Source organism: Anopheles ziemanni, chromosome 2 (genome assembly GCF_943734765.1).
Source record: "Anopheles ziemanni chromosome 2, idAnoZiCoDA_A2_x.2, whole genome shotgun sequence".
Lineage (NCBI taxonomy): Eukaryota > Metazoa > Arthropoda > Insecta > Diptera > Culicidae > Anopheles > Anopheles ziemanni.
In genome coordinates, this window is record NC_080705.1 from 68374093 (window position 1) to 68386094 (window position 12002).

The window sequence follows — 12002 nt, forward strand, 5'->3', positions numbered from 1 at the left end:
GTCTGATCCGGTCAGATTCTATACATGGCATGTACTGCCGTCGTGACGTCACGGAAAATCTGTTCTACCCTCTCGATCCATGTAATAATTATCAGTTTCCCCCTCTTTTCCTGATAATCGTTGCACGCTGTCACTGTAGCGTGGTGGTAGTGTGCACAGGGTGCTGCGATTCGTTGTGTTGGTTTTAAACAGTAACTATGGCAACGTCAGCAGTAGGGTATGGTTAAGCGGTGAAGGGTCAATAAATCAAACCATGGAAGGGAGTTGGGGTATGCTAATACAATTCAGACAACATCTGTTGGATTTTATTTTGCTTACTTTGTGCATAAGCGATAGACTTATCCATTCGGAATAAATCATTTAAGATCGAAATTGATGTCTTTACTTGGAAGTTAACCTGTTTTCCGTGTATTCATTGAACAAATCTCATTTGATTGCCAAGAATAATGAATATCTTGATTGCCAAGAATAATCAATTTTTTGTGCTTCTGGATACTTTTGATCCGAAGAGGTTTCATACATGGTAACAATCTTACATGGAATTTACTCCCAGCTTGTACGCTAACCTTACTTTGCACTGGCAACAGTCCGTTCGGTTGCTATACATGGCGTGTAAGCCATTTGTGACGTCACGGATCACGAAAATAGGCCTCCTTGGAGAGGGGGTAATGTGTGTGGCAGAGAGGGAGAGGTAGTGAGAAAGAGCGAGAGCGAATGACCGACGTCTATTTTAACCTTGTTTACTTTGATTAAAAACTTGACTGGTTGGTCGTTTCGTGGCCGGAATGGGGTGGAATAGAGAGTTCTGCGTTCTTGCCGTTGTTTTGCAGGGTTTCTCGATTCAAATGTTCAAGCAACTTGTAAAACGATAGATTGTTTGGTTTTTTTTCCATTTAATTAATATTATATATTTTTGTGGAAGTATATATTTTTCAGTTGAAAATGATCATATCACACTGTGATCAACGACCTCTCGGACATACACAATTTGCAGTAAGGGTAAGTGAATTCAATGAAAATTTTATTTCAAATTCCATGTACTCGGAGCTGGATCAGCTAACAAACAACTAACAGAGATTTGGTCAGAGAGAGAGAGTAAGAGAAACGTTCAAAGGCGGCAGTTCGGGTTTCAAGGCACTGTCCATTCGTTTCCCGTCCTTGGTGTGCCCACACTTGAAATTTCGCATCGCAACGTGGTTCAAAAGGATGACCAAAAATATATATTCATTCCCACATCGAAATCCCACATCAATTGCTTTCTTCCAGCGCGTCACAGGTCTGCGTTGCCTTCCTCTGCGGGGGTGTCTTCCGCTGCTTCGGTACCCTGCGGAGGCGCCGTCTGTCCACCAACCGACTCCGTTTCCGCCTCGTCAGGATTTACCTCGTCAGGATTTAACTCGTCAGGATCCACCTCATCGTACTGTCCCTTGGCAGTGTCATCCGCGTTGTCTTCTCCCAAAAGAGCCTTCTTCTTCTGGAGCAGTATTTCTCTTATTATGTCTGCAAATGCAAATGAAATCATCAGAAGAAGTGACTTTGAAATTTTGGAACAGAACTCCATCGTGACGACGTTTCTACCTTCGAGCAATTCAGTCGAATCGATCCACTGGCCTATCTCGTGGGCGACTTCCTTCGCCAGCCAGGGTGTTATTTGTCGCTCGAATTCCGCTCGATCCTTCTCCGTCTCGAGCTTATCGACCGCCGCGACAACCTCCGGCACGAGCTCATCCAAACGACCCTGGAGCAGCTTTGCCGCCGTTATACGCTCCTGCATCTCACGATCGAGATCGTGCGCTATCTTGTCCTGCAGGAAGCGACTTTCGCGCTCCTTATGGCGCTTGCGCTCTTCCAGCTCGAGCCGGCGCAATTCGGCCAGTTCGGCGTCACGCAACGCGAGGATCTTCTCCTGCTGCTCCTTCATTTCAGCGATTTCCTCCTCGTGGAGCACCTCCACCAGGGCCTGTTCGAGCGTTCGGCTCACCAAAACCTCGATGATCGGCTGCACCTCGGTGTCGAAGTCGAAGAGCTCACCGTCCAGTATCTCGGTCGATGCATCGCAGCCGGTCTTAGCGGGAACGAACGGGGGCGAAGGTGGCCGATGCAGGAACAGGTCCGTCTGACATCCGGCATCCAGCTCCGGGGGGTGTAGGAAGAGCTAGCAGAACCCCCATGGGGCACAAAAGGAGTCAGCAACGTTAGTACAGCTGAAGGCAATATTTCGTTCGACGGTTACTTACCTCCTCGAGGTACTTCTCCGTCTGTACCGTCTCGTGCCGACGTCCTCGAACTGGTGGCGGTGTGCCAATGATGCCCCGCTGATTACGCGAAACGTACTTCTTGCGCAACATCTGACGCCGCCGCGCTTCAGCTTCCTTCTGGGTACTATCACCATCACCACCTCCCTGCGTACAAAGGAAGGTCCAAACAATCATTAATAATGGTAACAAGATGAGTGAATTAAGATTTTCTCTATTTTTATTTTTGAACAGTATATAGAAGCAGTATAGAATGAAACAGGGTATTATGTAGAGTTAAAATTTGCTTGCGATTGTAAACAGGGCTAATAGGATTGGTAGTTCAATCTATCGTCGATTAACAATCGGCAAACTTTATTAAATTTTAACCTCATTCAACGAAAAGAATTCTCTCTCACGTTTGCTAACAATATTTATCTAAATTTCCAGACTGAAATCTAGTGGTTTGATGTTTCTTCCTCATTTGTATTATTACGTAAATTTTATACACAAATTTATTAAATTTAGGCAAACTTTATTAAATTTTAACCTCATTCAACGAAAAGAATCTCTCTCACGGTTGCTAACAATATTTTTCTAAATTTCCAGACTGAAATCTAGTGGTTTGATGTTTCTTCCTCATTTGTATTATTACCTAAATTTTATACACAAATTTACCATATTGAACTAAATTTGCATGTTGAATCTAGATTTGATGTTTCTTGATTTTCCTGAATATTTATCAAAAATTATAAATTGAAATCAAGTGGTTTGATGTTTCTTCCTCCTTTGTATTGTTCATTATATTTTATACACAAATATTTTTAAAAAAATTTCAGACTAAAATCTAGTAGTTTCTTCCTGCGTTGTATTACAGCGTTTTACATCTCAGCTAGCAAACCCGGTAGTGTACGTATAACATCAAACAATGGTCGCCTACTGTAAAGTAATTGATGTTGACTCGTCAAACCTCCAAATTGCAACACAAACGGGTCAAGTAGACAATTCATCGCTTTCTAGGATCTACCAGAATGATAGCAGGCGTTGAATGTTTATAATGGACTAGAGGTACAGGATAAAGTAGGCTATGATCGCTTTTTCGCATCAGAAAACGAGCGCGAATCACAATAAACCTCGCAAAAGTTTTTTTTTTCAACCGGAAAGTGATTTTCCCCTACTTTTACCTGCACCCATCGACTGGTCGTGTCTACTACAAACATCCATACGACAACTATCATTTTGGTAGATCCTAGAAAGCGAAGAATTGTCTACTTGACCCGTTTGTGTTGCAATTTGGAGGTTTGACAATTCAACATCAAATACTTTACAGTAGGCTAGTATTGTTTGATGTTCTGCGTACACTGCAGGGTTTGCTAGTTGAGATGTAAAACGCTGTATTTATTATTCATGGGAGCCTTTTTCAAAATAAATTCATGGAACTTTCTATCATGATAAAGCGTGCCATGTTGAAGCCGGATGTGAAATAAAACTCGTTTGTAGATCGATACCATAAAAGCCTAAAAGCTTGACATGGATGAAGAATTTTTGTTTGAAAGGAGTGAAAAGAAAAAAATAGTTAACAGTGAAAAGACTTAATTATTATGAAAAATATAATAAAACGAAAACCATGTGTATAAAGTATCTCAGCAGTAGGTAAATATAAATGTGCTGTTCCTCAAGAGTTTACAGTTATATTTTTTCATGGTTTGAAATCGGTAATTATAAAATATGTAAATATGATCAACAATATTTTACACAAGAGGGAAAGGGACGCGGTTTGGAATCGAAAAAGAAAGCGATATAAGAAGCGGCTAACTCTTGTATCAGGCGGTTTGTATACAGCGTATCAGGCGATATTGGTTGCACTTTGAAACGGTTCGAGACAAAACATACATTGCAATGAATTGGATTAATAGATGGATGGCGAAAGGGAGCAAACAAGAGAGAAAAGGGAAACGGAGAAGAAAATGTGTTTTGAAGCTTATCGCATGCACTGCAGAGTGTGCAGGGGTAGTTGTTGCCCCAAAAAAAACCAGGAAAAATGGAATGGAAAACAACACCGAGCGCCATATTGTGTCGCGATCGCCCACGAAAAACCCACCCGGATGGAGCCGTGCGGGGGGTTTTTCGCACTGAAAAACTCACCTTTCCTGATAGAAGACCAGCGTAACCGAAATATGGATTCCACTGGGGCATGTTACGGCAGTTGTTAACATGTCCCTGTTTGGAAGGGGTTTGCGGGTGTTTGGGGATGGTTTTAGAAATTATGATCAAATAGCGTACGCGAAGGGGAAAAAGGAGGAATTGAGAAAAATTTGGTAAAAGAAAATTAATTTTTTTGGCTTAATTTGAAATCTACTCATTAAAAACTGAATTTTATAATAGAAAACAGGGGTTTGGGATCGAAAGATAATTTCCTCAACCGTATATCTTGGATGGCTTCCACTTACCACTTGGAGATTGGTGCTTGAGGTATAGTTGCTACCCCGGACGACTCGCCGATCGTGCATAACATTCTGGTAGGCTACACCCTGCTGGTTCGGTTGCTGTTGTTGTGTGTCTCTGCGAAACGACGGCGGCCCCGGGCGGAAAGGATGGCATCGGCATCGATGTGGAAAATGAAAAGGGAAAAAGGGCAAATAGTAAAGAAAACACGCGTTCACGCATCGTTCGAAACATTAGGACACACCACCTACGCAAACTCCCATTACGAAAAGGTGAACGATCCCTGGCGCGAACCCTTACTATGTACTAGCCAGGTTGTGTGATTCTCTATCTTCCTTCGCTTTCCCCACGCTCTCTTCCTTCCTCCCCCCCTTATGTCTATGTGTAGGTAATTAGTGGGCAAATGGTCAACAGCACCGAATGGTCGGAATGGAAGAAGCGCACGCTCGAAAGAAGAGTGTTTGCTCCTTGGGCCATTGGCCATTGGGCGGCTTCAGGTAAGAAGTTGTCGAACCCCGTCCGTGTACGTGTTTATTTGCATACAACGCCCCCGAGTGGAGCTCGAGGTCTGCCCTTTTCGGTTATAGCTGAAGGTCCGAGGAGTGGATGTGATTTAGAATTGCGCGAACCATAGTGGCGCAAATATTGAGGGAGCATTTTTCTAACAGTGCTTTCAGGGAAATTAAATCATTAAAAGTAGTATAAGTCAATCGATAATTTTCATTTAGCTAATTGAATTACATCAAAAGTATGAAAATTATTTGTTTTCAATTAGAACGGTTTAACTAACAATTTTATTCCATTTTGTTCATCTGTGTTCTATATCTTTACTTCAATGAAGACACGTTTGAAAAGTATAAAATTACTTGATAGGACTAGGCTAACCTACCCTATAATCGCATGCGTAATCTTGTCAGAACGTAAACAAACGAATCAATAGTTCATTCGATCGCGAATATTAATCGAAATTCTGTGTTTATTTAGTTTAGTTTTTGTATTTTCAACAGTACACAACAAAATAATAGCTGTAGCTTCAAGAAATGTTGCAACTTTTAGCAAATTGCAAAACATAAATAAAGCACAGATGAGGCTTGACCCGAATATCGACGATACACCCCCAGAGAGGCCAGTGATAACGCTTCGTTTACCGTGCCCTTAAGGAAAATATTAAGGATTGAAAATCTGTATTTTTTTTGTCATATATTCCTGTAAAGCGGATCCATTGATATACATTTCTGAGACGTTTCATATTACCCTAAAAGCCAGATAGGAATAAACAAAATTTATTATCGAAGAAAAACCCGTACGAAAAAAATGGTAAAAAATCACCATGCTAATAACAATGTTCGCAAACCAACAATTAGTCGAAATCCCAACCCGCTTCGTCTGCAAGAAGTTAATTTGCACACCAGGCTCATTGCCGCCACGCTACCTTATGATTACCGATGAACAAAGCGAACTTAATATACGCCGTTACCTTCCCCGATCGGTTGGTAATGTTTAACTGCGTATCGATTAATGGAGTGTTCGCTTATTTTGAAGAGTGCTTGATGATTTTTGTACATCGCACAGGGTTGTAAATCATTTTTTAATGATTCGGTTGCGGTGCGTAAGCAAAGTGTGTGAAGGGCCGGAAAAAGGCACGGTTCTCGAACGATGTTCCACTATGGCCACAACGACCGGCAATTGTCGTGAGGGTTATTAGGGAGAGGGGTATTTAACTGGTTGTCCTAAATAACTCTTACAATCAAAGGACCGAACACCGGTACCGGGTATGCGTTTGTGAGAAGGAGGTCCAAATATGTCACTCATTTTGACGCAATCTGTTTGAAAAAAAAATGTGTGCTAAGTATTAGGGCAAGTCCAGTGGTTTTTTTTTTAACACCGGTCATTAGGCGGAAATCGACTACATGACGGCTGAGGCACCAGTTCCGGGGTTTCCCATTCTCCTGCCCGAGGTTGTCTGCCGGCCAACTGACCTACAAAAGATAGGCAACTGGGTGCCATCGTCGACGATTTATCTTTTCCCGCTGCCGTGGAAGGGTTCTCCACGCTAGACAATGCAATGACCCGGCAGTAGGTCCAGCAGTATCGGTGGAGTTCTGGTGCAGAGTTTCCACCATCGAGCCAACATAGACACGGGATCACGTGGCTCGTGGCAGTATGTTTGCGTGAAGCAGCGTAGCAGCACCCATTACTGCTTTCGCTTTAGCTGATTGCACGAGAATCAACGAGAGCGGGACTAGATAGTGGCACCAGAAAATGTAGCAAAATGAGTTTCCATTTTGAGCCTCACGGAATTAAAGTCACGACGAGCCTAACAGGCGTGCCAGTTTTTGGGAGGGGATATGAGAAATGAACTTCTTTTTTCAAATGGTTTACCGTTGTCATTATTGTATCTTCAGTGGGGTATCATTTGAGAAATGTTTTGCACGAACTCCGAACGCGCAACCAGGCGCCTCCATCGAGGTGCCCCACCCCATTTGGTTTCAAATTTCCCGCTTCACATTTTGTTTTGAATTATTTTGTGCGCCTGTGGGAAATGTGTGGCAAAGTGAATCAATACCGGTGCACAACCAGGCCAATCCGATAATATTCCCCTAGGTCCCGGGGATTCCGGCCGCTATAGTTAGCGCTCGTACCGTTTTCTCTTTATACCGCAGGCGAAAGATTAATTATTGAAATCTAATCAACAACTATCGCCATTTGTTCTGCGCCATTTGTCCTACAAAGTGCGTTCCTGCGCCGTTTGTTGTGTTCACTTTCGTCTCATTTGACCTATTTCTGTGTTTTATGTTCAGACACTGGTCTGGTGCGGAAAAATTCCTCCTGCGACCCGCAGCACGATGCAAGTGAAGGTTGTCGATAATCCTTATTTAATTCTAGCGCTCGAGAGGTGGTAAGAAATGGTAAGGATGAAGGTCGCATGTTTTCGGGATTTTTTATGATCGATAATATTTGAATATTGTTATTGTGGACGATTGACCGCCAAGATTTGTTTTGCTCATAACAATTGGTTTAACACTAGAACTACCGGACCAGTAATTTTGATGGTTCCGGTATTTTTTTTTAATTAAAAATTGCTAATTTTTATGTGTTCGAAAATAAAATTCTTTTTAATTTTGAACATAATTCGCGGTAAAGTTTTAAGCGTCAAAATCTCGGTAGTTCTAGGGTAAATGATTTGGAGGGAGGGTCTAGGGAGGGTAAATGGTTTGTTAAGATTTTTACCCCTTATGGCCTTATCACACTGGTCACCAATGTTGGCATGGCCAAGTCAGTTTGACATTATGGTGTCACTTGGTAGTGTGATAAGGTAGGCCATCTGGGAGTGAAATTTTATGTCATTCACATTCGGTTCATGTGGTTTTCGGCAGTTCAAGATTGAAATACCAAAATATTATAAATTAAATAGGCATGTGATTGCATTTACTAAAATCAAGATACATGAATCAATTCCAAATCTAGCTTAACATTCCAGATACAGCAAGTTCCACACAATGACTGCTCAGTGATATGAGCAAGCCCATTTCACCAACGAACCCCCAGCTACTCTAACGTATTTCTCGTTTGACAATCCAGTGACTTTGCCATGCCATCGTGATAACGCAGTTAGCTTTCAAAAATCTCTAAAAATCATAAAAAAGCTCTAAATATCCGAACTAAAAGTTTTTTAAATAAATTCTTCATCAACGAAAATGTTGAGGCTTAAAAAAACTGAACCTGTTCGTTCCTTCTGTATTTACTTAGCCACTTGGGTATAATTCATCTGTCAGGAATGTCACGCCATACCGAGGGTAGAAAGCCCGCGACCAAAACCCAACACGTTCGGCTGAGGTTCCGAGATGGTCAACTTTACAGAGGCGAACGTGTTAAAGTAAAATGTTATGCAAATTTTCCAATGGTATCACGAATAAAAAGAGTAAGTAAGGCACATTGTGTGCGTGTGTGCAAGAGTCCTTCATCGCCGGCGAGTTAGCGGTCACACAGCGATACAAAGTTGGTACTAGAGTGGTTAAGTTGAAGAACAGTAAAAAGCTTCGTTTGGGCGGTCTCGGAAACGAAAAGTTTTAAAAATCATTAACGATTCCCCAACGGTTCGGCGGATGGTGGATGGGCCTCTAACCTTGGTTCCCACCGACCGGCCCGAAATAGCGCCAGGGTTGGGCGAGGTGGGGGTGTTCCAAGGGGATCCCGCCTTGGACGGAAATGAACGAGTGAAACCACTCAGCACACTGGCACGGCAATTACCTTGCCACGCGGGACACCGTCCGGTGGGTGTTGGTGGTGGTGGGTGGCTGGCCGTCGATCGATTGCAGTTCTGCCACCTTGCGGGCCACCACCGCTTCCGCTCGGCCGTCGTCCGCGTTCGCCGGCCTTGTTGCCGCGGGCTTGTTGTAATGGTGGCTGCCATGCTTGCAGACGTACTCGCCCGGATGGTTGTGGTTCGGATGATTGATGTCGTTGTTGTTATTGTGGTGTTGGTGGTGTTGCTGTTGTTGCTGGCCGTTGCTGAGGCTGGGCGCCGTCAGGATTCTTGGCCGGCTCTCGAAGGCGTACAGACGGCGCTGGCTCGAGGCGGGCAGCGGAACTGGCGGCTCGCGGGTCGGCTGCAGGAAGATGCCCTTCGGGACGGTCGTGATGAACAGGGGACGCTTCCGAACGTTCACTTCCTGCGTGCTGCCCTGTGAAGGTGAACGAAAGCCGATCGTTGTCACAACTGTTGTGGGTCCTTCTGGTCAGTTCTTCTTAGTAGAGTACTGTTTCTTCATCCGGACGACTTTTAAAACATTCCTTTAATACACGATGTCCTTCCAAAGGGTTCACTTAGCCGTTATTCGCCATCGTTCAATAATTTAAAACCGGGTACATGCAATTAGTGACATGCACGTACGTTCTCTAAACAAATTCCTTTCGGTCAGTGGGTCAAACTGAACGGTGAGTCAAACTGTGACATACTGTAGACCTTTTCAACTATACTTATCGAAAAAAGTGTTCCTCGAATAACATCTTTTTCGAAGAGACGATACAAACCACGAAGGCTCAACGTCTATTTAATCTATTAGAAGATTAGGTTAGGTTAGGTTGTAATAAAATTATTTCAAATTAATCAGATAAATCTGAGCCAGAAAATATGTTTCAAATCGTTCACCTTCATAAACATAGGGAAGAACTAACATTGCACGTCACGCGAAAACAAAAACGACAGCAAAATATTGACTTCCTGTTTCCGTAATAATAACGTGCCATTAGTGCGATTGAAGAGACGCGATAGTGTTACATTTTGTTTGCCACCGCCGCTCGTCCAAGGACTTCAAACCCTTCAAGGAGGAGCCCTTGAACACTGTGTGTCGACGTGTTTAATGATTAATAGAACAGGGAACAGGGTTTTCCCCGGTGAGGACGAAGTTACTGGCCCTATAAACCTAACCTATATCCCAAGGCGACTACCATAGGGCTTGAGGGAAAATGTCAGAGGTCCCTGCAAACGGGAACAAGCAGTCAACAAAGACTTGAGTGACAATGGAATGGCATTAAACATCATGCATTAAAAGAACTAGCGGACGGGTGGAAACCGATATCCAACGCCAACCATGGGGACAACATAACCTTACATTTTTGGACGATCGCTTCGACGAGTCACTCTGAAGCTTCCTCAGCTTCGCGTCCAGCTCCCGGCTGAACTCATGCTGCTGTGGCTTTCTCCGCTCCGTTTTCTCCCCCGTGACCGCCTCCTGCCCTCCGTAGTTGGTGCCGGACTCCTGACCGATGCCGGTGGCGCTGCTGTTGTTGTTGTTATTTCCGTCCCGGCCCCGGTTGTTGCGGATGAGCTGCTCCTCGAGCTCGTGCAGCAGCTTATAGTCGGGGTGCAGATCGACGATGTGCTGACCCTCGATCACCTCCCGGTGTGGTCCGTGACGGAGCGGGCGCACGATGGCGTTCGGCTTGCCGATACTGCCCGCCCGGTAGAGGTCGCTCGGTACGATCGAGAACGCGGGACTCTCCAGCTCCAACAGTTCCTGCTGCTGATTCTGCTGCTGGTGCGCGGAAAGTGTGGGCATCTTAACGCAGGTCAGGTCGGGTCAGGTGCTCCTTAGTGGACACTGCTAGGTCTTTTATCTCGGAAGCGGCTTTCTAGAGAGGTTGTAGTTCATAGCCACTCTCATTACCTTCCAAAGTAAGGCTCCAGGACTTGGTGCTCCTTTTTCGACCGGGAATTGGGTGAATAATTTAATGTACCCACTCTGGACCCACCGGTAGTGCTTGACCTGTTTCATTATTTAGCTAAGGAGCGAAGGGTCACCCAATTCCAGGCCCACTTTCGCCATAATTAGACCACACTCCATCGCTCCACCTATAAGGCGGGTAGGTTAATTCGACGCAAATAATCCCAACCCCCGTTACACTTCACTAAATCGCCAGACCGCAAGATGGGGTGACCTATTTCCAGTTCGTCCGAGAAAACTCACTACCACCCGCTCGTGGGTCTACGCATTGTACTCTTAAATAATGTATCACTTTCCGAACCGAATTGAAAAGACAAACTCAAGTGACTCAAGGTAATATTCTGCGCGGTTCGCGGTTTCGGTCCGTCGTCAATAGGCCAAGGGAAACCGAGTTGCTGGCGGTTGTAAAACTTCACGCCACTGCACTTTCCATCGCTCACTCACTTGTGTGCCGTCCAAGAACACACTGCACTGACAGGAAGGTCCTTAAGCTGGTAGAAGGGTAAAAAAAACTAAACACTAAAGGGTTCTTCCTTCATCGTCCGAAGGGAAAATAAAATTCCAACCGCACTGGCCAACGTTTCAAGTACGAATGGCCAGCGTATGAACGTTTCAACCGTGAGCTATGTGGTCAGGACACATATAACCTTCTGGAAAACTGGCCAACCGGAGGGGGTCCTCGGGTGAGAGTGAGAAAGAGAGTGAAACTTTCCCGAGGACGAGAAGGTATTTCTTGTTTCATGCCACGCTTTCGCTTTCCATACCGACAGGGTGTCTCCCGGTTCGGGGGCGCAGGCCATCGGAAAAGCCGCGGAAATCCCCAAGCCAGCATGTGGGAATGCCATCGTTCCTAAAAAGGGTGTTGTTTTTTTATGTTGCGGTCAGAACTAGTGTTTGTGGTGGGGGTCCCGACGAGGTGGTGTGAATTCTGCCACCGCACTCTAAGTGTGTGTGTGTGTTTGTCGTGGAAATTACGAGCCCTCGATGGCAAGTTCGCGTGTCCAGCACGTTTCGGACTCCAACTCTTATGTACCGCAACGCCACATCACACTTGGGGCTTATGTGTGAGTGTGTGTGTGTGTGGTCACTACCGGGA

General features: G+C 44.6%; 1 protein-coding gene across 1 annotated transcript; it reads right to left on the minus strand.

Annotated features, from left to right (window-relative positions):
- Positions 1-1270: 1270 nt before the first annotated feature.
- LOC131294179 (radial spoke head protein 3 homolog) lies at positions 1271-10741 on the minus strand. The gene is made up of 7 exons (XM_058322223.1): positions 10295-10741; positions 8931-9364; positions 4685-4796; positions 4380-4454; positions 2238-2402; positions 1579-2155; positions 1271-1500 (listed from the first exon to the last, which is right to left on the minus strand). The coding sequence occupies exons 1-7, from the start codon at positions 10739-10741 to the stop codon at positions 1271-1273; spliced, it is 2040 nt and encodes a 679-aa protein (XP_058178206.1).
- Positions 10742-12002: the final 1261 nt, after the last annotated feature.

Coding starts and splice junctions, on each gene's coding strand:
- LOC131294179 (XM_058322223.1), bottom strand. CDS start 10,741: ATGCCCACACTTTCCGCGCACCAGCAGCAGAATCAGCAGCAGGAACTG. Junction 4,455..4,684: donor CAAGCACCAATCTCCAAGTG/GTAAGTGGAAGC, acceptor CCTTCCAAACAG/GGACATGTTAACAACTGCCG. Junction 2,403..4,379: donor CTGGTCTTCTATCAGGAAAG/GTGAGTTTTTCA, acceptor CTTTGTACGCAG/GGAGGTGGTGATGGTGATAG.